Raw genomic sequence first — 26,591 nt, 5'->3', positions numbered from 1 at the left:
TTTGTGAAAGAATAAGATTTTTTTTCTGAAAAAAACCCATCAGTTTTCCGGAAACTGTATTTCCCACTGATAAATGGAAAAAAAAAATATCCTCAGCCACTGTATGTTAAACGTGATGTTTCAAATGATCATTTATTGTATTTTTTCAGTGCCATTGAGAAATTATTACAAACAAATCTCTAATATTTTTATTTATGAAAACAAAAGCCCACAGTAATATTACTTATATTTTAAATAAAATTAAAATGATGCATTTCGTGACTCAATAGTGAGGAGCATTTGAATTATGCATTGATATTAATTCAAACAAAACAGCAGAATTTTTTAAAATTGTTGCTTAAATTGTGTGGCCTTTTCATATCGTGCATAGTAAGTGCTGCTCATAAGAGTTTAAAAGTGTTATTTATTACCACAGAATTAGGACAGAGTAAAAAGTGTTGAAACTTGCAGTTCAAATTGAGACAGTGTTCCTAAGATAGAAATCTAACGAGACCCTGAGCTTCTGGCTCTGTTTTCTTCCATTCTGGACTTTTCATCATGCCAAGATCTCAAGGAGCCTGTTTAAAACTGTAGGATCCTATTCCCAAATAAACCCGAGTTAAAAAAAAGAAAAAAAAAACAGACTATAGACTTGATATTGCTGCTGACTCTGAGTGAGAGCATTTGTCTTGAATGAAGAAAGAGCAGAGTAGATATCTTAGAGAAGAACTGATATCACTACTGTCTTTCTTCCCTGAAAACTGCTCATTCTTCATTATTAAACAGTATGATTAAAGGTAAGACAGCCAACAGGCTTTGAAATTACAACTGGAAGAGAAGAAATAAAACTAATGTCTGGCCAGAATTAAACTATATGCTATTTTTTAAACAATGAAGCTAGGAAGATAATTTGAACAGAATTTTTAATGAACCAAATATTTGTTTGCATCTTCACATGCATTTTTTTCTTCCACAGTTTGTCATAACCTAAAGGAATCCAAAATTCACTAAGAAAACAGTTTTTAGGAAGTTTGTAAAAATTACACAGCAATAGCAGTTAATATTCAGAAGTGCACTGAATAACGCAATTGCTGTTTGTTGTGAGAAACCAATATTAAAAGATGCTAAAAATATTTCAAGAAAAAGTATTACATAATAATTAGTAAGTTGGTAAAAGATAGTACTAGAACTAGACAACCACCACATAACCAAAATCTGTCCTTTGAAACAACATTTTTCTGTAGTTATTCTATTGGTTTTCTATTTCTCTATTTTCTTCTATTCATTCTTTCCCTATTTTTAGACATGCAAGAGACCATAGTTCAGACACTCCTACTTCACACAGCATTCCTGTTCAAGGAATTCTGCATGTGCTCCTGAAGACTAGTTTCAGTACGTTGAACACAATTCAGAAGAATATTTCTGATTTACTTGAGATGATTATGGAAATATTTACAGTCATTTTTTTTTTACATAATAATGTTTTAATGGGGTTTGGCTGTATTGCATAGGCTTTTTATATATCAGATAGTCATATTTTTTAAATATTTGGGTTTTAATATAAACAGGTGGTTAGCAAAATGAAAGCGAGTTTGTCGTCATTTTAGTGAATTTCTGCACAAATTCTCCAGATGTAAAAAGGATATAGCTTTATGTATTAGTACCTATTTTGTTTCTTTAAAGAATGGTTCCAGGAACCATAATAACAATTGGTACATAACTTATAAAAAAGACTTAGCCCTTTGAAGTCAATGCAATTTTAGTGATACTTAAGATAATCAAGGCTACAGAAAGATGCAAAACCAGCAATACGTCAGATTTTATGGGGAGAGCATCTAGCATGCTTTGTTGATGTAGGAAAGAACCTGAAGCTCTGGAAGGGAACTTTCTTGGAGGTAGCCTTGGATTTGGTCATAACTTCTGGGGATTACTGATGTTGACGGTGGCGTTGACTCAGGGGGCACTGCAAGCTGATGTGGGCAGCAGATCTAGTTGCATTTCAAAAAATATCTTTTAAAAAACCCTTTCTTGGTATGAGACTCAGAAACTGGTCATCCATTCCTTCTGACGTAAGTTAGTCTGAATACGCAATTGAGTTTCTTTTCCATTTTCTAGACTAGGAGGTTCATAGACAACTCTTAAACTTTTCATTAATCTATCTGTCAAAGCCAAAGAAGCAAAATTTGCAGGGAAACTACTGATTTGGTGGTCTAGCAAAAAAAGCTAGTCCCTCCCTATAACTCTATTTTATTTACACTGAAGCAATGTTGGGTATGCTATGGTTACTGTACATATTATACAGAAGTAAAATGAGATAAAAGATATATTTCGGTGTTTTGTTCCTTCAGGTCACATTCTAGGACATGTTAAGGTATTATTAGAGTAACAGTCTGGTAGAGCTGTTTTTGTGGGAAAATAAAAGCCAGGTTTAATTAAGGTTATAGACTCATAAAGACTTTTTCAATTAATACATTCAAATAAACTTTCAAAATATCAATGCAAAATACATTGACATATGAAATAAAAATTCTCCACGTTGCTTATTAGCAAATTTATATTGCTTCCAAGTGTTTTTTTTTTCTTTTCAGGAAGACTTCAGCTACCAGTGTCAGTAATACAACACTTGCTATTGCCTCCTCAGATCACAGTTTCCAAGACTTTTTGTATCAGTATTTGAGACGAGAATTGGCACAGTATATTATAGCCCTCCTAATAAACCTGACGCTGGTGATTTAAATGGTAAGTTATAGTTTGGCACAAAAATCTGACTTAAGAGTTCCTGGTTGTCACTGGAGTCCTTTTAGATTTAAGCAAAGCTGTAATGGTAATGGAGAAAGGATGGAGCCAACATCTTCCTGGGTGGCAGTGTCAGCGCGGCAGCACCAGCTGCGATGAATCACTCCTCACCAGGACAGGAACAGCATGGCAGGCTGTGTCAGGGTGTTTGTTTATTGAGAACTTCAGAAAGCATTGGAAGTGTGTTATGTTTATATAATTATTATTTATAACTATTGTTGGTGATGGGAGAAATGGTTGAAAGTGCCGTTTTGTAGCGCTTCTTGAATTACATGCAAAGTAAAATGATGCATTTGAAAGTGCTTATTTAGTCTCGAGTTGACTAATTATTAACTACATTCTTTTCCTCTCTTGTCAGTGAGGGCTTATTAACCCAAATCTGCTTATTGTGAGAGATCACTCAGCTGCACAGTATTTTAACAGGTTTTTGTGTACCATTAATTCATGCTGGTACTGTGTGCATGCAAGGATCCCCTCTCACTGCTCTCCTTGGTCATCAGATATCTCTCAAAAAATGCTAGTCTCTTTGTACACTTGCAGTGCTAGGTGGAGAGAAAGAAAGAAATTTAAAGGTATCGTCTATTTTCCCTTCACTGACAAAGTCCTGCATTTGACCTCAAAATGGGGCAGCCGTCAGAGATCCTCACACAAGCAGGAATCCCTGAAATTTTAGCACTATTTCTTAGTTATAAATAATAACAATATTCCTGATGGGTGGCAGCTAATGAGTGTCGGTGCAAATGGTGATTTCAGCAGGAAGGGATGCCAGCAGAGGCCTTACTGACTGGAGTACTGCACGGTGCTGTACTTTGTCACTCGTCTCCGGGAGGTGCCTGGAGATGCCGTGCCCATTCCCTGGCCAAGATGACAGTCGGCACTGAGCATCTGACCCGTGCTGCTCAGGCCCCCCAGATTTGCTCCTCCAAGGCTTGCTCCTCCCAGGCTGCTCATCCCAGACCCTGACACTACTCTCTCTGTGACTACCACATTGTGGGCGTTGGATAACTCTGAGGGAATATTTATTAGGCTGCCCGGCATGCCAGAGGCAGGCCTGAACACCCTTTCTGTCACTACCACATTTGACCCATCTACCAAATCAGGAATGCTCAGAGATGCCGGGAGTCGGGAGTTAGGCGCGATTACTCTTTCTGTGACGATGACGTTGGAGCCCTCTGTGAGATCAGGGATATCTAGCATGCCACGCAGGTCAGAGGCAGACGCAGGCCCGACAACCCTCTCTGTCACGACGACATTGGATGCACGCAGAGGGTCAATGCTAAGAGAGGGCGAGCCAGAGGTGTAGGTCTCGGTCACCGTCATGTTGCCATGGACCAAAGGATCCGGTGTTGGCCTCGGGGGCTGAATGGTTGTCCCAGAAGTGTAGGTGTTTTCAGTAATAACCGTTGTAGTGCCAGCTGGGGGAGGCATAGGTGCACTTCCGTTGACAACGATGGTGGTGCCAGGTGGCGGGAGGTTTAGATCACTTTCAGGGCTGGGGAAGGACATGTTGATGCCTGGCCAGGGTGGGTTGACATCAGGGAAAGGTTCAATCTCTTTGCCCAGACAGATCTCTGCTAGGGTCTTAAATTTTGGTCCTAATGTATCCAAATATGTTTCATCTGTATCTTCTCCAATAAAGCTGCAGCAACCCACGGAGCCAACAGGAGTACCGACTCCTTCATGATCATAAATTAATAGGCAGTCATTTGCCGGCCGACCTTCATCTTCATCTGCATACACAAATGCTTTCTGTAGTTTGCAAAAAAAAAAAAAAAAACCAAAAAAAAAAACCAAAACACCACAGAAGAACAGAGTGAATTTTTTAGGTTTTTAAGCACAAATACTCAAACCACACTAAAGTTTCCCTAACCACAGTAAGGCCCAGCTGACTTGAAAAATAAGACATCAGCAGGACGGACTATACCATCAACATTTAACCTTGAAATAAGTTTATTTAATATTACTGTGTTTTATTCTTGTTTCTGCCAACACATAGCATCTCAAATTTGGTCTATTGTCAGTGGCTCTGCCTATGAGGCAAAAGGGACAGGCAAACATGTCTTCTTTGGGCAGCAGTATCTGAACAAAGTGGTAGGAGGAGGAGTGAAACAGGGTTGCAAGGGGAGCAATGGAGACCAGGAAAGAGGAGGTGAGATGGAGGATTGTCCATGGTGGGGGAGACTTGGTGAGTCCATAGAGGAGTCCATTTTGAAGAAGAAGCAAATCTCCAACTGGGGATGATGTTGGGGATCCTGACATGGTCATTTCAGAGAGATCAGGCAGGAAAAAGGAGAATTTAAAGTGAGTGCAAAGTGGGGTTGGAAGAAGCAGAAAAAGATGGAAGGGGCGGTCTGGGAGGGAGAGTCAGAGAGTTTGGGGATTGAGATGGACCGGGAGGATAGCAGGAATAGTATGTGGAGGCATATGGCTGGCAGACAATTAATACGTAGTGCTCCAGGCCAAGGCAGGAAGATTGCAGTCTGGGAGAAATCCATGCTCAGGGTGTCAGGGCTGCCCTGTTCTCTCCTCCACTAAACCTTGTTTAGATTTTGAAATATAGCGATCCTTATATCTTAATTGATATTTTGGTGACATGCAATTATAGTGTTCATGTCTCACAGTTCATGCATATGAATAAAAATATAGCCCATGAAACCATTAATCATGTAAATTCCATACCATTTTTTAATCCTATATGTAAAGGCTAATCAGGATGTTGCCAATTGAAAAACTGCATATTGGTGTCACTGGTAATTCACAAGTCTTTTAGGGAGCAGAAATGGCAATAAAAATAAAGACGAACAGATGTTTAAAGTTCTTTAAGGATTAAAATTACTTCATCAAACAAGTGGTACAGGAAGTAGGAGTGAACAATTCCAAAAGGTTATTATATATTTATACACTGAGAAAGGTGGAAAATACATAAATTTGGTGGGTACTTACGAGGTTGAAATAATTTAATAGCTTCCCACCCCTACCTGCAGTGTGTCCATCAATTTTACAAAAAGGCTGTTGAACAATCCATCTGCTATGGCAGCACCTCAAAGACAATACTACCACTAGTGTTGGAGCTTTTCCTGCCAGTGTGGTCGGCTTTACTCTTACCACAGTCTTATATCATGGAAGTTTCAATTTGAGTAGATTTAGTTTGGATTTCCGCCATGCAACCTGGGAAGGAGAATCTAAGAGAAAGCATGTTCACAGGTGTAACTCGAAGAGTAGGAACTAATTACCTCGGAGAAATAGTTGTCTAGGAAGGCCATGTTCACTCCTCCTTCTCTATACTCTTTTATTGTTCCTCCAATTGACCCTTTTACTTCCCCTGTTCCAGAAATTCCTCCAGCTGTTCCGTAGCCAGTACCAGTGCCATAGCCAACACCTGTAGTTTCTTCAACACCAGAAGCTACTACTCCTCCTCCTCCATATGTGTTATTATATATGTCTGAAAACAGAAAAAGTTATCCTTACTGTGCTCTGTGAAAATTTATACACAATTTGTCAGTTGTTTTTTACAAATACTATAATGACACTACTGAGTTTCTAAAGTTATTTTAAACCAAGTTTTGTCACAGGTACATGCACAGGTACCAAATACTGAAACTGCAGTAATAATTAAATATATATTAACAGACACCTAAGTGCTTGATTTTATTCCTGAGGCTAGGCAGCATGTGCACATGTGTTTTAGAAAATCAGCAATGTATTATTCTGTTATTGGCTGGTAAGGTTATTCTGTCTACTGTAGTATATATATGCTGTCATGGGGTCTGTGTTAGAAAATCAGATAACCTTGATCTATGCAAATACATAAATGCATATTTATGATCATATTGGTGTTAATTTTTTTCTCCTTACACACTTAGAAAATAAAGAGTTCTGTAAATCCTAGAAAATAAAAGAGTTTTGTAACTACTTTCACATTTTCTAATAGTGAGACTTTTTATGGGAGAACAATAATGGATCATAACAACCACCAGCTTATAATCCAGAGTGGAAATGGTCTTTAAAATAAGTTCTAAAGTAATACTTACAGGATTTTATCTTCTCCATATATTTTTAATACATGATAACAAGGGAAGAGTTTTCTTAATGATCAGCACATATTATAATACAAATTTGCATCCTGTAGTCTTGACTATGGTTATGCTGGGAAACAGGCTAAATTATGTATTTTTTTTTATTTTTATGAAATGAGAAATCTGAGAACGTATATATCATATATGTAGCATATATATCATATATGTACGTTTATAATAAATAGACAGCAGAGAAGTTGTCTTGCAGACTAACATTTCTTCCTGTCAGAAGCTAGTGAAAATAGATCTGTGCCTGCATCCTTCCTTTCTCTTCTGAAGTAAGGAATGGGGGAGAAGGAGGAAGTGACGCTGCACAGCTGGGCTTATTCCTTATGATCACTGAATTCCTGGAGGACCCTTATCTCAGAAGCCTACATTAATTGTGTTATGTATCAGCTTGTCTAAGTTAACACACAAATTGTCAGTAATTAACTAGCTACTTGACTTGCTCCCTTGTAAGAAGCAGGAAACTGGGAAGAACTGAAGATTTTACACGAGTTATGAAAGCAAATATCCTTATTCTGGTTAAAGATTGATTTCTGCTAAAACTGGTGTCTTGAAAAGGCCCTCCATTCAGTAGCTGTGCTGATAAATTGCCTGGGATTTGAAAGACTTGGCAGATATTTCAAATAAGTGTAGTTTGCAGAAATTAATCTGCTCAAAAGTTCAAGCCCCAGACTTTTTATTCATCCTGGAGGTCCTAACAGCATGAGTTTGGCTATCAGCAAATGTGAGAATGGAAGGATTAGGCTATAGCTGGGAAACCAAAGGGCTCCATGAATCTGAAGGTATGAAGTTCTGAAAGACAGCTTTATGACACCATAACAGATAAGACAAAAGGATCTGCTTACCAGAAGGTTCACCAAAATCACCTCCTGCAGCAGTTGTTGGGGCAAGAATGTGTGAGACATCCTGGAAAACAATATTTTGACTCTTTGAATGATTACCTTGAAATTCCCATATGAAGACCAAGACTATGTTAAGAAATTAGCAGTCCAAACTGTTAATGATAGTCATTATCACCATCTCCTTTACTAAACAAAACAAAACAAAGAAACTACAAGTTTTTTCCTTGTCAACGCTAACAATGGTCAGTGAAGATGATTTGTGCTCGCTTCTCTTAAATTTGCACTGAAGAAGCTTGCTAGTTATTATGCTTCACCTGAAGGAACAGGGGCACCAAACTGTTGTGCCAAACTAACTGACCACTGCTGGAACACATAAATCCCATCAGAGAATGTTAATTAGGTATCACCTTTCATATCTGCCTGGCAATTGACAATGACAGACTGGTTTTAGATGCCACAGTGTTACTATCACTTTCTATAGTCAAATGCAGCCTTTACTCCAAATATGAGTTGCTTCTGGTTTTAGAAACATGGGATGTACTGACCCTGTCTTCAGGTTGTGCACCTTCTATTCCCCATGGATGAATTGCTCCTTCTGTGCATTCAGGTACAGGTTCAAATCCAGTTCCAACTCCGCCCGCAGCACCAGGTCCACAGCCACAACAGTCGCTCATTGACATCAAAATTGGAATCACTTAACAGGAAAGGAACAGGAAAGAAGGATTTAGGACATCTCTTCCTCACAGCAATAGCTGTTCTCCCCAGAGGGCAGGTGCTCATGAACTTTTGAAAATATGCCTTTAAAATGTTTCTAACCAAGCAGCCTGTAAGTCTGGCTTTCAGAATCATTAGCTGCCTATGGAGGTGTTCGTATTTGGAAATTCAGAATAATTTGTACCTTTATTTATAGCAGAGCAACACAGGGGTGGGGCTGTTACTTCAAATTTATGCTTATACACCTGGGAACAGACTTTGATCTATCTCAGCTGAACCAATATAAGTTGCATACATATGAAAATTAAACAAACAGAACCAGTGCTGCTTTGTATAGCATTCAGTGCTATTCTTTCCTGATACATAAGCATACATTTTTCTCTTCAAGTACTGTAATTGAAAAGAAATACACATTAGTAATAACAGACGTATGAGAATCAGTGGAGAATCCATCTGACTGGAGTGATCTTTGACTAAGGCTCCAGTTGCAGTTTTCACATTACATGTACATAATGTTTGATTTGAAAAAGCAGTAGGGGCAAACCCCAAGACCTAGTTTCACCGAATGTTTACATAGAGTGAGTCAGCTTTCCCAGAGTGCTGTATTATGCTTAGTTGTGTAAAGAATTCAGTGCTGGAAATTGCAGAATGCTTGTAATGGCCAGCATCAAAAACACTGCTTATTTTAGAAAGGCAATGTAATATTAATTCATAGAATCATAGAATGGCTTGGGTTGGAAGAAATCTTAAATACCATTTAGTTTCAACCCCTCTGCCATGGGCAGGGACACTTTCTACTTACCAGGTTGCTCAAAGACCCATCCAGCCCAGCCTTGAACACTTCCAGGGATGTGGCATTCACAACTCCTCTGAGCAACATGCGTCTCTATCTTATCACCCTCACAGTAAAGAATTTCTTCCTAAATCTACTGTCTTTCAGTTCAAATCCATTGCTCCTTGTCCTGTCACCACACGCCCTTGTAAAAAGTCACTCTCCAGCTCTTTTGCAGGCCCCCTTTAGGCATTGGAAGGTTGCTCTAAGGTTTCCTTTGGAGCCTGCTCTTCTCCAGGCTGAACAGTCCCAACTCTCTCAGCCTGTCTTCACAGGACAGTTGCTCCAGCCCTCTGATTACTTGAACATCAAAGCAAAATGAAAAGGGGAAAGGACTATACTATGCACAACATGCCGCCTTGTATAGTGCAACTAAGGATGTATTTACTCCAAACTATGAGGGGAGTCTTCCAAAGGCAGAAAGACAGTCTGTCCTGTAAGATAAACCCTCTGGGGACTACAAAAATTGAGCAGCCTTTTGAAGCTTCAAAATTTTGTGTTTGTTGATTCCTACTGAACAAAGATCAAAACCCAAACCAAACCTCCCCTCCTCAAAAAATCAGGAGCAAAAAAAAATCAATTTCTTCAGGATTTATAGCCACTATTTCTGCAATGGGAAATTTTAGCTGTTGATAACTTGATGCTCAGGCCATGAAAGAAGGTTGATCACCTATGATTTTGGTAGCCTGAGAAATAATTGCTTGTATAAATTCTAACTTGAATCCATGAAGCTCGTAATTCTTCATGAATGCTAGGACAAAAGGATTAATGTCCTGTTTTGATCCTCTTATCATAAATGCTACTTATTTTTTATTAGATGTAATGTTTGGAAGGAGTAGCCAAAAGTTTCAAAATGTATGATTTATTGCTCTAATGCTGAAATCTGGCTTTGAGTTCAAAGGGATCTTGTTCTTTAGATACTTTCATACTCAACTTGGAGCTGATACTTGCCCATTTCTTGTAGTAATATAATGGAAGTACAAATTCCAAATTCCAAGTGACAGGACAGCTCTGTCTAAGAATTGGATAACAAGCCTTAGAAAGAAAATGCTTAATTTTGAATGAAAAATGTATGTATGTATGTATGATATAAAAACTATGGAAATTCATTGTGTTTTAAAGACAATTTTTTTTCTGTCAAATGGCCAATAGAAGCCAATGGATTAACAATCAACTGAAAAAATAACCTTACTTTAGAAAAATTAAAAATTGCATAATTTACATTATTTAGAAAAAAATAATTGTTTTCTTAATTTTATACTTACAAACAAATATTAATCCACCGAGAAACATCAGGCCAATGGCAGCACCACTAAGTGTGGTGTTTGATTCAAATTGTCTGCCGTAATTTTCGTTTCCAGCGTAACCGTCGTCTGTGGAGGCAGTGTATCCTCCCTCACCGTCGTAGCCATCGGTGTAACTCTGCCAGTCTGTGTCTTCATAACCTCCTCCAGGTCTATTCTGGTCATAATCACCACCACCTTGTCCTGCATCTTCCCGGCCTCCTCCACCAGTACCACCACCACCACCACCAGTAGTGCCACCACCACCACCACCAGCAGTGCCACCACCACCACCACCAGCAGCGCCACCACCACCACCACCACCAATGATAATTATTCTTGTGGCCCCACTGGTGCAGTAATTCCGACTATCACACTGGCAAGCTTGCACAGGAATTATGTGTGGTCTAGCACAGCGCCGGCCTTGGCTATCCCTTACAACAACATAGATCCTATAAAGGTAAAAGTCGATGTTCTGGCCCACCAGTTCTGCAGAGGAATCTTGAAGGGAAAAAAAAAAAAAAAAAAAGAAGATAGAAATATTTGGATGAAGGTATTGACTGTAAATGTTCTACAAATCTATACTAATTGTGTATTACATTCATAGAACAGAATGAAACAAAATGTTCCTTTTTTAAGCACCTCAATTGCTTACACATCTACAGTACTTACTCAAAGCTGAAGCATAAAATACTCATCTATACTTGTTATTTTTCCTTGCAAAACCTGAGCCAGATCAGTCTAGTTATCACTTCTAAACTTGATAAATAGAAAAGGGGAAAATGAAATCTTTTATTTTCATTGCTGCTTTTCCTGAATTTTGTTCACACAATGGTAAAGATAAAAGTGGAAAGTTTTAGAATTTCTTTTTCCTCTCTCAAGGAACTCATATATGTTTTTGAAAAAGTTTTTCTGTTGGTTTAAAATATTTAAAATTACATATTTGCAACTGTTTAGGACAGGTAGGAGACTCAAGAATAATTGCAATTGTGATACTTGCCATTTAATGTAGGCTTCTATGTACACAGTAAGTTATGCAAATTCAGTCATTTAGTAATGCATGAGATTTGATTAATTCATTATTTTGCCGTGTCATATTGAAAGAAACTGGTAAAGCTCCACTGGGCACTGACTAAAACAACTTTCTTTGAAATACAAATAAGTGTGACTGGTACAATAAATTTAAAAAGTTGTAATCTTAACTTGCCTTTTTCATATGCCACTCATGAAAGTAACATTCTGCTAACTATAAACTTTATACTATAATAAAAAAAATGAGATTTTTTATATTTTTAGGATTTTTTAGTAACATATGAATAAAAAAGAATCAAATTACTCCTTTTGGATTACTTCATTATGTTTAGACCAATAAAAGCTTTTGTCATAGTTATACTCAAAGTACAGCTTTCCTGCACTATTTTTATCAGTAAATTTTCAGTTTCTTTTAAAATATAAAACATGCAATAATTCTGATTTAAATATTCCTATATGTATATGAATGTATGCATGCATATATTCAAATCTGGAGTAACTTCTTAGGTTCATATTTAACTGAGATTTGAATAGATTCTTAAAAGTGTTTTGTTAATACAGTAACATCCTAATTAGTTATCTTAGATAAGAGCTTATGACTATGATTTATTTTGTTTTGAAATGTAGGTTAATTTACCATTTATTCGTCTGATAATCCATGTAGTCTGAGGTTCACCATGTATGCTGAATGTAAAGGGGGTAGCATAGAGATCACCATCCCTATGCTTTGCTGAAATAATCACTGATGGGGAATGCATACAAACTTTCCTCATTTCGGTATTAATAGTCGGGCAATTGGCGTTGACACCATCTATTGAAAGCACAATGGTGCCAGTAGCAGTATAGCGAGGAGACCCTGTAAAAAGAAGATATTTGTGGTCAAAAGGGAATATTGATACTATAAATAATGCAGTCAGGGTTGGAAAACTAGAAACAGGAGAAAACAGTGAGAGAAATCTGGAACAGAAAAAGTGTATTTTGGAAAACTTAATCTCTTTTCTTACCTCTGGTGATAGCCAGAACCTCTGCTTGGTACTGCCCATTGACTACGTAGACTGAATCCCGGTTAATGACTTTGTTCAGTGTAATTTCACCAGTGTTTTGGTTGATTCTGAACCAGGCAGCTGGGTCACGTCCTATACTATATCTGTGTTTGGTGAAGTAAAAATACTCAGCATTATGTTATGTATTACATATTTATTTTGTAGGTAAAATTTGGCACTTTGGAGCCTTTTTCTTTAAGCTATGCTAGATCCTATTGCATTTCACCCAGGTCAAGCAAAATCCATGTAGACTCCAAGAGATGTAGACCAGAAAAGTAATTAGGAATAAAGCGAATGTGTAGAAGCCCATTTTATTTTGAAAGTAGCATCATAGTCAAAAAGTAAAATTTTTCTAGATCCTGTAAACCTTTACTAGAACCCTTGCTGAGATCAATGGTTAAATCCACAGGTCTTCCTATAAGATTCTACAGTTGAATTTGCTGACACATTTCTGTGTTTCAGGATATTTTTTCAAATATTTGTAAATGAGCTGTATATTTCTACATCCACTTAAAAGCAAATTATGTTCTCTGTTATTATTGTCAATTTCAAGAGAAATAAGTGTAATTTTTTTTTTTTACTTGAGCATGAGCTAGTTGGGACCTCTTCTATTCTGATTGGATAATATTGACAATTATTGGGATTTTCCGCCTGCTTTTCTTGAGATGCTAACAAATTTCCTCCTTGTAGCAAATGTTTCAAGAAAAAACATTCTTAGGCTGAGTAAAAAACCCCAAACCCTATTCTAGTCTATTTAAGTTACAGCCTGTTAGAAAATATCATTTTTCTAAAGAAAAAATGCAATTACAGCAAAAAAATGGGCTATATACTGTTCTATAATAATAAAGAATATAATACCATATAATATATAATAATATATGATACTATATAGTATTATTCTATTGCCATTTTTCTATTGCTAATCAATAAGCATTGTTTTTTAAAGCATCCTTTGAAATACGCATTCCTCATCCCATTGAAAACGCAAAAGAATTATTCTATCCAGGGAGTTAAGCAGAGCAGAGCTTACACAACATTTGATGCAATAGTTCTAGTGTCCTCATCCATGGCTGTGTATGTTCCTACAACATAATTCACTCTTGCGCCTTCTGCCAGGGAAAACACAACTGAAGATGGATGGAATCTTGGTGGTTCAATCAAATTTTTTACTTCTACTGTGAGGGGTGTTCCAAATATTTGGTACTCATGTGCAACAGAGTGGTGGAAGGCAGCTACATTTCTGACACCAATCATCAGTGAGTGAGATCGAATATGTTCAAAATCCAGTTCCTAAAAGGTAAACCACAGAGAACTAGATAATACATAAAAGCTCCTTTAATATTTTAAAAATATTTTTTATTTTAAATAGTTGGGTGACAGGGTTTTTACTGCTTATTTAATTCTGTTACCAATTAATTAAAATTTTAAGTCAAGACGGAATTACAATATTTATCCATACCTTAATTACTCTAAGGATTCCTTGATTTGTAGCTCGATCTGTAACAATTTCAAAACAGTTATCTTCATTACCGGATATAAAGAAAAACTCTGCTAACCAATTGTCTGTAAACTCCTCATCAGCATCCAGAGCTTGTATTCGTAGGAGTTCTGAACTGAGTGAATTTTCTGAAATACTTGCTGAAAACTGAAATGACAGATAAATACCTTTTAGCAAACATATATATATATGTGAGGATATAGACAGATAGATAGATAGATGGATGTGAGGAAAACACAGCTTTCTGCAGAGATTAGTTTGAAGGATGTTCTGAGCACAGTCCATGCCAATTTAATAAAAAAATCCTGTGTTCAATCAAAATTGTGATTATGGTTGCAGATTTGAAGAGCTGTATCACCTCCAAGGTTTTCAGAGGCATCTTAGAGGAAAAGGATTTGTGCTTTCTACAAGAAATGATCTTCCTAGGATTGGGTTATTCTGATCTGGCCGTATTGCAGTGATCTAGGTGCCTGAATGAGAGGATTTCTCTGAATACAAAGAAGTCAGTCCTGACATTGTCAGGATTGACATCTCTGAATACAAAAATAATCTATGTGTAAGCTACCAGAACTGTTGCACAAGCCATGTTTTGTATTTTGAGCACACTTCAAGGGAACAACCCTGTAAATCCCATGGAGCATGTAATATGAAAATTCTCTGCAGGTTTGTAAGGGCTCTGTTATCAACAGGGCTTTTAAACAGGGTTTTAAATCAGTGTTGCTGCTTCTGTTTTTGGAAACTTACAGAGCTTTGAGCAAGAGTTGGAAAGTTGTCATTAACATCGATAACTTTCACGTTACAGCTACAAAGGGATGATATTCCGTCTGCAGCCCCATCCCGGTCTGACGCCTTCACAACCAGAGTGTAGCTACTATGTTGCTGTCACGAAAACAGAAATGCTAGGTTAGAAGTTCACCTGTGCATCTTATAAATAACTCATGCTTACTACCATTTCCTAATGCAGGAATTTGACTTAGAGATTTTACTGTACAGATCAAAAACATGCATATCTCCATTAATATTTGTAAACCCACACCCTTTCTCTGTCTTCTTTTTTTTTCTTTCTCACATAGCACACATACACTACAACAGCATGTCATTTAGCTTTGGAAGGGGCAATGTTACCTCTCTGTCGAGATAATTTGCAAGATGGAGTTCTCCTGTGTATTTATTCATAATGAACATGGGTGGACCAGAAGGTTCCTGACTTTCTATTTTGAAGGCAATTTTAGAATTCAAATGGTTAGGTTCATCTGCATCTGTTGCAATGATTTTCATCACCAGCGTGTCTAAAAAAAAGAAAAAAAATTTAAAAAAAGCCAACAAACAAATAAAGAAAAACAAACAAACAAAACCCACTGCCAACCCCCCCCCCCCAAAAAAAACCCCACAAAGAAACCCCCAGAAAATCTCTTGAGTTCCTGCAAACCACTCATCAAGACAATGCTAAAATGGTGTATGAAAATCATAGAAGGCTACCTATTCCGTAAAATTTACAAAGAAAGCAAAAACTTTAGTTTTGTAGTACTGATTCTGACAATGCTAGTGACTTTAAATGAATTAAAAATCAAAGTCAGAAGGAATAATATAGACTTTCACTGAATGTCTTTAAATCACCATAGGGAATATGCAAATACAGTGAGTACTGAGCTTGTAGAGATTACTATAAGAATCACAGCTTTGAATGAGAATTTCTAGAAAGAAGAAAATGAGTGTTAGGCACCATTGCCTCAGTGCTATTTGCATGTCTAATGTTTGCTGCACTTTTGGGAAAAAGAACCATTTATTCTGCTGCAGTTGCAAATATACTGGCTACAAGTACAAATATTTGAAAGAGAAAAATGGGGGAAAATGTGTTTTACATACCCTCAAAGGAAATAAGTGTAATGATATTTTTATTCTAATGAGAAGGAATCAAATTATTTATTTTACATTTTCACATCTTAAAGAATTTGCATGATGGTATGGTTAGAAACTGGAACACGCAGCGCTCGTGTGTGGGAGGCAAGGGAGAAGGAAACATTGCTGTTTAATTTATAGCAATTAGCCCAGGCCCTGTACAAATAACACTTGGAGAAACATCTGCTGCCCCCTCCTCTGCAGTGGCCCTGACCAATATATGTCATTGCTTAGAAAAAGCAGAAGGAGCACCCCAGGTTTATATTAACTATATTCTGTGAGCTTCACTAGCAGTACGGTAAAAGGCATAATGTAGTTACTTACTGTCCATGCTGCTCTCTTCAACAGATCCTGTAAATACGGTTTGTGCAAATATAGGAGGGTTGTCATTTATATCCAGCACTCTGACTCGAAGTTCAAGAGGTGGCTCCAAATCTACACCTGTCACTGAGTGTTTAGCAAAGCAACGTATCTAAATGAAGAGATTTACTTGTTTTAAAACCAAAAGTTAAGTAAGCAAAGTAGCAATCTGAAACAAACAAATTTGTTGTCTGCCCCGCCCTAGATGCATCCTTATAAAGGTGAAGAAAAAGGGGAATACTCACAACAAATACAGGTGTTATTTCCCTATCCACTATTGATGTTATATTAATTTCTCCTGTTCTTGGGTTAACAATAAATATTCCATAGGGTGCACGATCAATTCCAACTCCAGAGATGCTGTATGTGATTGGGTTGTCTTCTTCACAGTCAGATCGGATCTACAGTAACAGATGATAACAATTTATGCCAGTTTACCAAGGACACCTGCAGGGTTGTTTCTCCTATTCCTAGTTCCTGTGAAAAAATTCTGTATGACTTCAGTTTCTCAACCACTAATTACAAAGGTCAGTTGACAGAATCAATAGAAGACTCTTCTACCAACACCAACCTAGACATCCATCTCCCCTTAAGGGGCTGGATAGGCTTTCTCTTTCTCTTAAATCTGTCAAGGTGGAGAGGGAAACCTCCAAAAGTATCACACTGTGGCTGGACCTCAGTAAGGGCATGGTCATAATGGGAAAACAGGAAGGTATTTTTTTCTCTCTTTCCTGTGGGTCAATCTTTGAACTTCTGCTCAGGGATTTCTCAGGATGACAGAGAGAGAAGAAAAATGCCATGATCTAGAGCAAAAACACTGGTTGGAGCTCCTGGGAACTAGACTCATGGCAATATTCTAGGAAGCCTCTGATTACTCCTCAGCAGCCACATGGGTTCACCTTATGAGACTGTCTCAGCAGAGCTGGGAATATTGCATCATCTTTCTTTTATTCTACACTCCTTGCTTTCACTACTCTATGCATATGTTTTTTTAAATCTCTCTTCTTTTATCAGCATGTCTTTGGCAAAACTTCCTTGTCAGTGAATACCTGTGCTTTTCTTTATACTTACTCTGGCAATTGGATTCCTCTTGGAATTATCTTCTCCTTCTCTACAAGCTGCTGCAAATTTGATCCATTCACGTTTTTGTCTTCTAAAGGTTTTCCATCTTGCCATTCCATTTTCATCCCATTCTTTTACCTTTGACAGAGAGTTCCAGTATCATATGACCTCAAACCATTTTAAATAAATACAGACAATTATAATTTCCAACAAGAAGAAAAGAGATTTTTGTAGACTGTGTGCTTTTTTACCATGTGCTTTTTTACATCTGTGGGTCCCAAACTCTATGGCTGTACATGTTTATTTTAAAATTACTCATTTGTATGAGATATTCATTTAGATTTAGGTTAATTTCTCTTGAGAGGGTAAGCAGGTTATTACCTGCAGCTGTTTAATATTTAAATATGTTTTCAATCTTCAGGTTCAGATGTGTCTGAGTATTTTCCACGTGCTTTTTCATTTGTTACATTTTGTTTAATCAGAAAAAGAGTTTCTAAAGAAATATATATTACCTCTACATGAAATCCTGAGCTGAAATCCAAGAATACCTGCAAAAACAATTTGAAAAAAGGCATGTAAAATACAAGGCAAAATGCAGCAAGCAAAACCCAGCTGCAAGACATTACTATACTGCAGGCCTGAACCAGGACATTTTTCAAGCCTATTGCAGTAGTTTATCTAGCTGCAAGATTTCCACAAAAGATTTTGTGAAATTCAATTTTTTCTATAACCAGCATCTGAATTCCTTGACAGTTAAAACCTTCAAAATCCATTCTGCTTTCCAAGACAGAACTTTGAGTTTGAATGGATATGTCAGAGCAACTTTCAAGCTATACCTTCATCAAAATAAAGGTTTCACACAGATTTTTAACACCTCAGCTGAAGAGAGAAGTGGTTGCAAGAGTTGCTACTGAGCTGTCTAAGAAACTAGAGAACAATTTATCCTAAATAATTTGGGGTTTTTTTCCATTATTTTTTTCCTATTTACAAAGTCAAAAATAAACCTGGAGTACTTAATTATGTAATTTAACCAAAAAGAATGAAAATGGTTTTTAGGAACTTCCAAGTGAGATTGAAGAGATTGAATGTAAGATGGAAACTCCCTTGCAGTTTTCAGGCAAATTTCGACGGAGTGCAGTAGATTTTGATTTGAAACTCAACTACGCAACCAATCTTGAATAAGTAAAAGTAGAAAGATCAGCTACAGTAAGTAATTACTTTAAAATTTAAATTAAAAGAGTCTCAATTTCATGATAAGCACAATTTAAAAGAAGGTAAAATTTAATTAACTTTATTCCTAAATAAGGTGTGAAACTGAAGTGCACTTGCTGAATGTACCTTCTTCAGAGAATCTCTTTCAGGTTTAGGATCTCCTTCTGCTCTCTTCAGACAGAAAAGGGTGAAAAATATGGGATTTTCCAGACTGGATTCTTGTTTCATTCATCATTGCATGAAACAAAATATCCAGGCAACTCAAAAATTATTGCAGTGTTTCTCTTTTCTCAACAAATGTTAACAGCTGCAGTTATGAGTATTTCACTTCCTTATAATTTCCCACAGCTTTTTTTTGTTTTGGTTTGTTTGTTTTTTGTCTGATATGTCTGTGGGGTTTTGTGTCAGTTATACTTGGATAAAATCTGTGACAATCTTTTATCCTACATTACATCATGGGACTTTCCTCACTTCAAGTTTATTGCATTGTACTGGCAAGACTGGAACATGGACACAGAATTTTTTCCACTTAGTTCATGTTAAGACAACTTCTTACATGCAACAGACTAATGAACATCATCCTCGCCCTCTTTCCTCTCTCTCTCCTTTTTCCATTTACCTTTATGCTGCAAGAGTTTGCCATCTGTCATTTACAAAACAATGTTTCCAATGATCTGCTTTTGTCCAAAACATTCCCTGAGACCTTGGCCTGTAATGGATGCCATAATCTGCTTCTGAGTGAAGGAGTTTGGCCTGTGGATCTGCCCATTTGATGTGTATAAAGTTTGAAATTTTTTGACTATTTCACAGAGGGAGGATTGTTTCCTTGTTTGTTTGAGTAAGCTATTGACATAAATGGTTTTTAAAAGTACTCTGCAGGAAAATCACTACAATATGTTCATGTTCTGCTAAAAGCATCAATATGTCTTTTAACTTATGTTGAGTTTATGACTGTTTAAATCTTCAACTTCAGAATAGGTTCAAATTCATGTGCAGTCCTTCTTCATCTCAGAGAAGGGACAGTATCAGACTCCATGTGAATGACAGAGCTTGTTTGCTCCAGTAGGAGCTCAGTACTGTTCTTTTGTAATTCCCCTGTGAGCCCGGGGGAACATGGAAGAGTCAAAGGGAGGACAGACTACACCCTCACTGAGAGAACCTAAGTGATGAGGTCCACCAGAAATAACACTAATTGAACTTCTCTTATCAGTCTATCCCATCTCCTTTGGTGAGCACAATGAAATCCTCTCCACCCTTACGCTGAAATCCCTTCTGGCATGCAATCAATAGTCTTGACCCAGCAAAGTATGGGTATGCACCTCCCAGTGCAACGCTAGTGAATCTTGTCTGCTGTCTGCATCCTGGGGCCTATCCTGTTACTTAACAGTGAGACTAATACTTCACACCCAGCCTCATCATTCTCATACTCTGAAAAACTATTCTGAGTTTTTCTGAATAAGAATTATGCCTGTAAATAATTCTATTACTTAAGGACATGAATATTCATAAACCTCTTGATTCTAGCCTACAGGGAGTTCTGCTTTCAAGCAGTGAAAAATACATATTTTACACTGGAGTCTCATTCTTTGTTTTTGAGTATCAGTAATGGGAACATCAAGAATTTGTCCATTGGTAATGCTGGGGATTGTAAATTTAGGCCCTGTATTTTTACATTTGTCCTGTGATAGCTAAGGAAAACCACATTTTGCTACTTGTTGGTAATGGAAGATATTGAATTTAGAGTCCTTAGTACAGTTCATGTTTTTATTTGAAAAGGCCAATTCCATGAACTTGGTGGCTGTGTTTGGTATGTCTCTAAGTTATGGCTGTGGTGTAGGAAGGGGGGCAACAGACATCAGACATCAGAACATGTCCAATTCACCAGGCAAACCTGAACAATTTTGAAATTACATTTAACCTACTTGATTCAGGGATGGAGGCTCCTCCACCTCCCTAACTAATGCCTTCTGGTTCTTCACTGTCACTAGCTGTTAGAGGTCTTCTCCTAACCCAGTTGTTTATTTCTAATATTCATCAGGGATGGAAACCTTTTTCTTCTATTTCCAGCAGATAAGTTCTCTCTCCTAGCAACTAACCCCAGCAAATTTCCAGGTAGCTAAAAAAGTTCCCTTCTAAACCCCTATCCAAGTACAGTACTTTCCATAGACACAGGGATAAACAATAATTAAGGCAATAGGAGCCACTGGAATGTGTGGGATGCATGCTGAGGACCTTGGGGTAGGCGAGCTGTTCATAATGATGCCAAGATTTGCTGTCCTGTTAGTCTCTGAGGGACTGTGAAAAAAAGGAAGCTGCAGAGAATCTAGAGGCTGGTTGCACAAGCTGTTTCTGTTTTGGGTTGGGAGATGTGCTGGCAGGTAACAAGTTTATGGTTTCTGTCATCTGCACAATGTTGTATCTGAAAGCTTTTATTGTCTTTTATTGTAATGATACCTGGACCCTGTGTCCAAAATGACACCTTAGAGTCACACTGGAGTTATTCTGGATTTATTCTGATGTAACTGGGCACAGAATTAGGCCCATAGGATGTGTATTGTTCTTTGCACCCTCAAAGCAATTTACAAACAAGAATTAACTAATCATTAATTGAGTACCAAGCAATATCATATGTAATTATGGAATCCTCCCTCCTCCACCTACTCAAATCTAAATGACTGAACACGCCTTTAACATCTTCCCAGCATTATTCATATGGGATCTGCTTCTCTCTCTTTGAAGTCAACAGTGGCATTGTTGCTGGCCTGGATGGGAGGAGTGCTGAGAACTCACACGTATTGTGTTAGTCATCAGGCTGCCGTGGCAACTCTGATACTGTCAGCATTTTGGGACTTTTACGTCTTTCTTACTCATCCGAAGCCCTGACTAGGAAAGGGTTGCAATAATGAACCCTTCCCCTTTATTCATTCTGCATCTCTTTAAAAAATGATACATCAGTGCATATGAAATATTGAGAAGCAGAGTTCAAATATAAGACAAAACCTCATATTTTAAAAATGTGCCATTTGGTAATTTTTAATTGAAACATTACTTTCTATTTTTCACCTTTTCATATATCACTTATGAATGGGCTTCATCCAATTTAAGGGGAAAGATTTTCTGGATGATTTTTCTGGCATTTTGTTTTCTAATTCAGAAGAGGTCAGGTGTTTCCTACGTTAGCAGTACTTTGAATTGCACCCAGGATAGAGAATCCATTACTATTTCAACAATTGTGACAGGAATAATCTAGGAATTACGACAATGCTCATGTCAGGCTGAAGAATATACTTTGAAGTTTTGTTTATTTTAAAATAAGTTTACTCAAAGAACTGACCACTTTGCGGAAGTTTCCACTAACATTTTTTCTGTTCTGCTATTGTATTTTCTATTGTATGCAGATACAATACATTTCCATAGAATAACTGAGCTTAACCATTAGAAAAATGAACAGAAAAGTAATTTCAATATAGGGTGTATGGCATTATCATTAAAATTTGAGTTTTTCAGATTAGTCATGCTAAGTGCCCTCAGTAGATCTCCTCAATAAAACCTGAATTCTGATATGAAAGAGTGTTCTGGCTGCAAATGCACGTTTGCTTAACGGCTATTTTATTTAGGAATGTAAAACTGCAGCCTTAAGTACTTAATCTTAGGTGATAATTCCTGGATGTGGAATTGCTTTAGTTTAATTTCCAAAAATTATTTGGCAGAAGAACCTGCAGGTTCCTGATTCAATCCTGGCAGATGTTTCATATGAATATACAAGGAGAGAATTTGGCTCCTGACTATTTCTATGTGCAATAAAGTTATGAGTAGGATGTGTAACCATAGCCTTACAACTGGGGGGGGGGGGGGTGGGGGGGTGGAAATAAGCCTAGATAACACATGGGAAAATGCATCCAGACAAAAGTGTATAAGAGATGTGGTGAATTTAAAATTATTGGCTGTCACATGATAGCTGGCAGGAGAAGAATCATACCTGATCAAACAGGCTATTTCCATAAAACGTGTCTGTGCTAGTATCACAAACAGAACTCCCTTACTCATGAGAATAATGTCTTTGAAGTCACATGAGCAAGGGTTGCAGAATTAGTCTCACCAATGGTGAAATCCATAGAGAAAATTATTTGTTTCAGGGCTGGTAAGTTTTCTTTTATTTCTTTATTTTGGAAAATATAGTACTGTACTAAAATATGCATAACTTCATGGTAGTTTTATTTGATGTAACTTATTAACAATATATTAACCAGACACCATTCAGACAAGTGATTTTCATGAAATATGGGTTAAGCTGAAAGCCAAAATTCTTTCTCAGAACACACTAAATCTGGATACATAAATTTATAATTTATTTGATCTTGACAGTTTGTCTGCCACCTTTCTCTAAAGTGTTGAAAGATGCTGTTAAGCCATACAGGCCATCATGAACATTGCTGGTCAGAAGAATGCATAACAAGAACAAGAGCTTTCTTCTGGGTAGTAAAAGTTGAAATATTTGATAGTCATCAAAACACAATGGCATTTTTCAGAATCGCTCTTTTTTTCTGACCTGACACCGACCCTCCATCATTCACAATTGTAAAAAACAATTACTGAAAGAATGAAAATGGCTCCAGAGGTGCTGTGGGAAGTAAAGCAGGAGAATGTCTTTTGAATGAACGTATCTTAGACATAAAAAAAATCAAGCATTTTGAACTTCAACACACTGGAAGTGTGCATCACCAGGTAACTGAGTAAAATGAATAATCACTAGAGCTTCATGAAAATCCAGAAGTGTTAGTGTGATGTGCAGCAGGCCAGTCTCAGATACCTCTCTGCTGCCTTGAACAAGCAGAAACTTATCCAAACCGTAACTTGCTTTTGCCAGGTTTTGCCCTTGTTTGCTTGGCAGCTGCTCTGTATTAATTAGTTCTACTTTACTGATTGCAGACCTGTCACCTAAAATTGACGGATTGTACTTTCATAATGGTTTTAGGATTTCTTAATCTATAACACAAACTTTTTCTTAGACTATAGCATATCTAGAAAAGTCAGTAATGAGAAGTTAACAAACATCTATGCATACTAGAACACTGTGTAAAATGTAAAATTGCATGAAAACCACAGGACATAACTATAGTAGAAATCCCGCTTTTCTCAATCTTCAGGGCCTTAAACCTCTACTGAATTTCAAGAGGTCAGCACAAACGAGTAAAATTAATTCACACAAAAATCAGATTGCAGGAGCACTAGGGCACCCATCACCCTTTTAAGTCCCTTCTGAGTAATTTCCATGCCTTGATGAATAGATTGAACAACTATGCCACTTGACCATAGCCTCAACTTCCCTTTTACAGTGAGAAAAACAAACCCAAAGAGCAACACTTTCATCATGCAGTCACTTGCTCAGCACATGGCCGCTCAGACACTGTTGCACAACATGGGAATCCTTTGCAATGTGAAATAATGGGTCAAGTCTTGATTTTTAGCTAACTGAGATCACTAAATTTTGTTATTTTTTTTTCTCTCTTGAATATAGTTGCAGGATTTGGTCAGGTCTGAAGAAATCTTGTTAACTATTTTAGAAAAAAGAGACTTGAATTTTCTAGAAAAAAGACATTTCCTCAGCTGATAAAAAACTGAAGACATAGAACCAAATTATATCCAACTATTAAAATCTTTATAATTTTAAGCATTTTATTAGTAAGTGTGACTTTAAATAGCAGCCACGGAAAGCATTTGCCTGAAAAATCATGCAGTAAACATAGAAAGTCACATCTTGAACGTCAACAGATCGCCAAAAGTCTAAAAAGAAACATTTGTCAGTATTTAATGAAAGGCTAAATTAATTCTATAGGATGTGCAGAAGTTCTGTTTAAAATGAGCAGAGCTTTGGTTTTTGTGGTAAATTTCACAAGATATTTTTGGGGAATAGTTTACATTGTAAAATGTAATGGTCTGCTGAGGAAGATGAAAGTGGCACAGTCACAGAGTTTACAAATATTGTTTTAAAATCTGACTTACCAACAAAAGGAACAGAAAAGCAGCTGTTCGGTGCGGGAGCCAATCCATGGCATCTGACTTCTCAGAAACAAGTCCAACTGAGTTATGGTTACAAGCCTGTTCCTGTTCCCCTCCCCCCCCAGCTCTGGCAACTATTTAAAAGAGACACTCTGTGTATGTCCTTATACTCAGCCCTTCAAGGTGTCTCTGCCTCCCTCTGAGGGAAGAACTGAAGATGCTGTATAACAGAGTGTCTTTCCCCACCCCAAAATCCTGGGCTGGTCTCACCTGAAATGCTTGACAACATCATTATTGCTTGCAGGTAAAAGCGAAGAGACACACCTTAATTCTTATTGCACTGAAACCCTTTGTTGGATACTAAAAGGTACGTTTTAAAAACAGAAGGCAAGCTTTGCCGAGAAGATACCGAGTGATTTATAAATTACAACATAAGGAATCATTAAAATGGTAACTTATCATCTCTTTGAACGTAACTTCCAGTTTTCTCTTTGCACCCTGTGTAATAGAAGAACTTAATGAATATTACCATAAAGAATACGGACTTTAAGAAATTATTCATTTAAATTAGAAGCCCATTTGTTTACTTCCAGGCGCAAAGGAGTGAGTTCTGTGCACACTGTTCACCGAACTGAAGCTCTCAGAGTAGAATGGGGTTGTCATTAAAGAGGTATCATATTAACTTCGGGAAAAAAATAGTGCTTTGTTCATGAGGCTGCAAGAATATCTGAAGCAAAGGAAGAAGATTTTCTGCCTTTACTGACGGCAAAGCCTCCTCATGCCGTACCTTTCCCTTCCAATGGGCTGTGCTCTCGCTGGCACAGTGGAGAGGGAGAGTGTTAGAGAAACTGGAGAGCTGCTCAAAACAACAGCTAGTGGAGGAGAGAGACGATGTTGTGCATAGCTCTCTTCTGGCCTCGTGTTTGATGGCAAAAACACACTTGTATGGGGGACAAGGAAATCAGAGGATTCCCCACCTTGCTGTCTGTTCTGCAGCACAGGTGTTGTTAGTGCCTCCTTGTGTCTTTGGGACACCTGAACAACCCCCTAATGGGCAAGGAAAAGTTAAGGGTGGCCTTGTGCTCTGTGGCTGAAACTGGGAGGGTGCTGCACGCTTCATCCTCATTAGTGCAATTCCAGCAGTGTGCTCCTAAGCCTGCTGAGCCCTCCATGGTGCTTGGCATCTCCCAGGGCTGGACTTGAGCTGGGAAAAGAATGCTCAGCACCGCTGGGGCTGCTCAGCCCCTGCCAGGGTGAGGTCCCATGCTCCTGCTGGGTAAGCAGCTTTGCAGCACGCTGCATCTCCATGCCACTTGGCATGGGCATTTGGCTGTCTTGTGGCTGGCTGGGGCTGCCAAAGCCAGTCGTGCATGTCCCCTTGTGTCACTCAGCTCTTGGTACCAAGATCAACAAGCCAATCAGTGAGTCAGTGAGGCAGACCAGGACAGGCAATGCTAAATGGATTGTATCTGCATTTTCCCTCTTTTCTGGGAAATTATCAACAATTTGAAATTTGGTTTTGGCTTAATAAAAAGTTAATTGTTGTACATATAAAATATGCATATACTTTTATGAACCCAAGCGTCTTATTTCAGAACTTTCATCATCTATTTTTTAAAAAGTCAATTTAAAAACATTTTTACTTTTAGATTGTTTAGTTATTCTGTTTGGATGGATTTTGTTTTGTTTGTAGAATTTGAAACATAATTTTTTAATTTTTATTCTTTCATACCAGACTAGTAGCCAAGAAAGGCTGACAGTACGTATCACTCAAAGCTGCTCCTGGCAATGCTGAAATTCTATTTTGACCACTGGATAGAAGAAGTAATTTCTTGCAACTGCAAAATAGGCATGTTCTTTTACAGACCAAAATATCCCTTGCTCGGTCAAATTTTTTAAATTATAACAGAAGATAATTTGATCTACAAAAGATGATTAAATGCCTCAAACAATAGTC

The 26,591-nt window shown here is 37.6% G+C and overlaps 1 protein-coding gene and 1 long non-coding RNA gene across 2 annotated transcripts in view; both read right to left on the bottom strand.

The window, feature by feature from the left end:
• LOC136368246 (uncharacterized) overlaps positions 1–26,591 on the bottom strand; it is a 198,689-nt gene that overhangs the window by 158,762 nt on the left and 13,336 nt on the right. The window lies entirely within an intron of this gene.
• On the bottom strand, positions 2,703–24,742 carry LOC136368212 (desmoglein-4-like). Its single transcript, XM_066330324.1, has 16 exons — positions 24,638–24,742; positions 17,935–17,970; positions 17,432–17,560; positions 16,606–16,761; positions 16,325–16,472; positions 15,227–15,390; positions 14,846–14,980; positions 14,063–14,248; positions 13,634–13,893; positions 12,565–12,707; positions 12,198–12,416; positions 10,511–11,029; positions 8,245–8,393; positions 7,703–7,763; positions 6,009–6,217; positions 2,703–4,524 (listed from the first exon to the last, which is right to left on the bottom strand). The coding sequence occupies exons 1-16, from the start codon at positions 24,683–24,685 to the stop codon at positions 3,553–3,555; spliced, it is 3,534 nt and encodes a 1,177-aa protein (XP_066186421.1). The 5' UTR covers positions 24,686–24,742; the 3' UTR covers positions 2,703–3,552.

The sequence above is a fragment of the Sylvia atricapilla genome, chromosome 1, assembly GCF_009819655.1.
Source record: "Sylvia atricapilla isolate bSylAtr1 chromosome 1, bSylAtr1.pri, whole genome shotgun sequence".
NCBI classification, from domain to species: Eukaryota; Metazoa; Chordata; class Aves; order Passeriformes; family Sylviidae; genus Sylvia; species Sylvia atricapilla.
The sequence above is the reverse complement of the archived record's forward strand: the minus strand, read 5'-3'. Positions and strand labels throughout refer to the sequence as shown.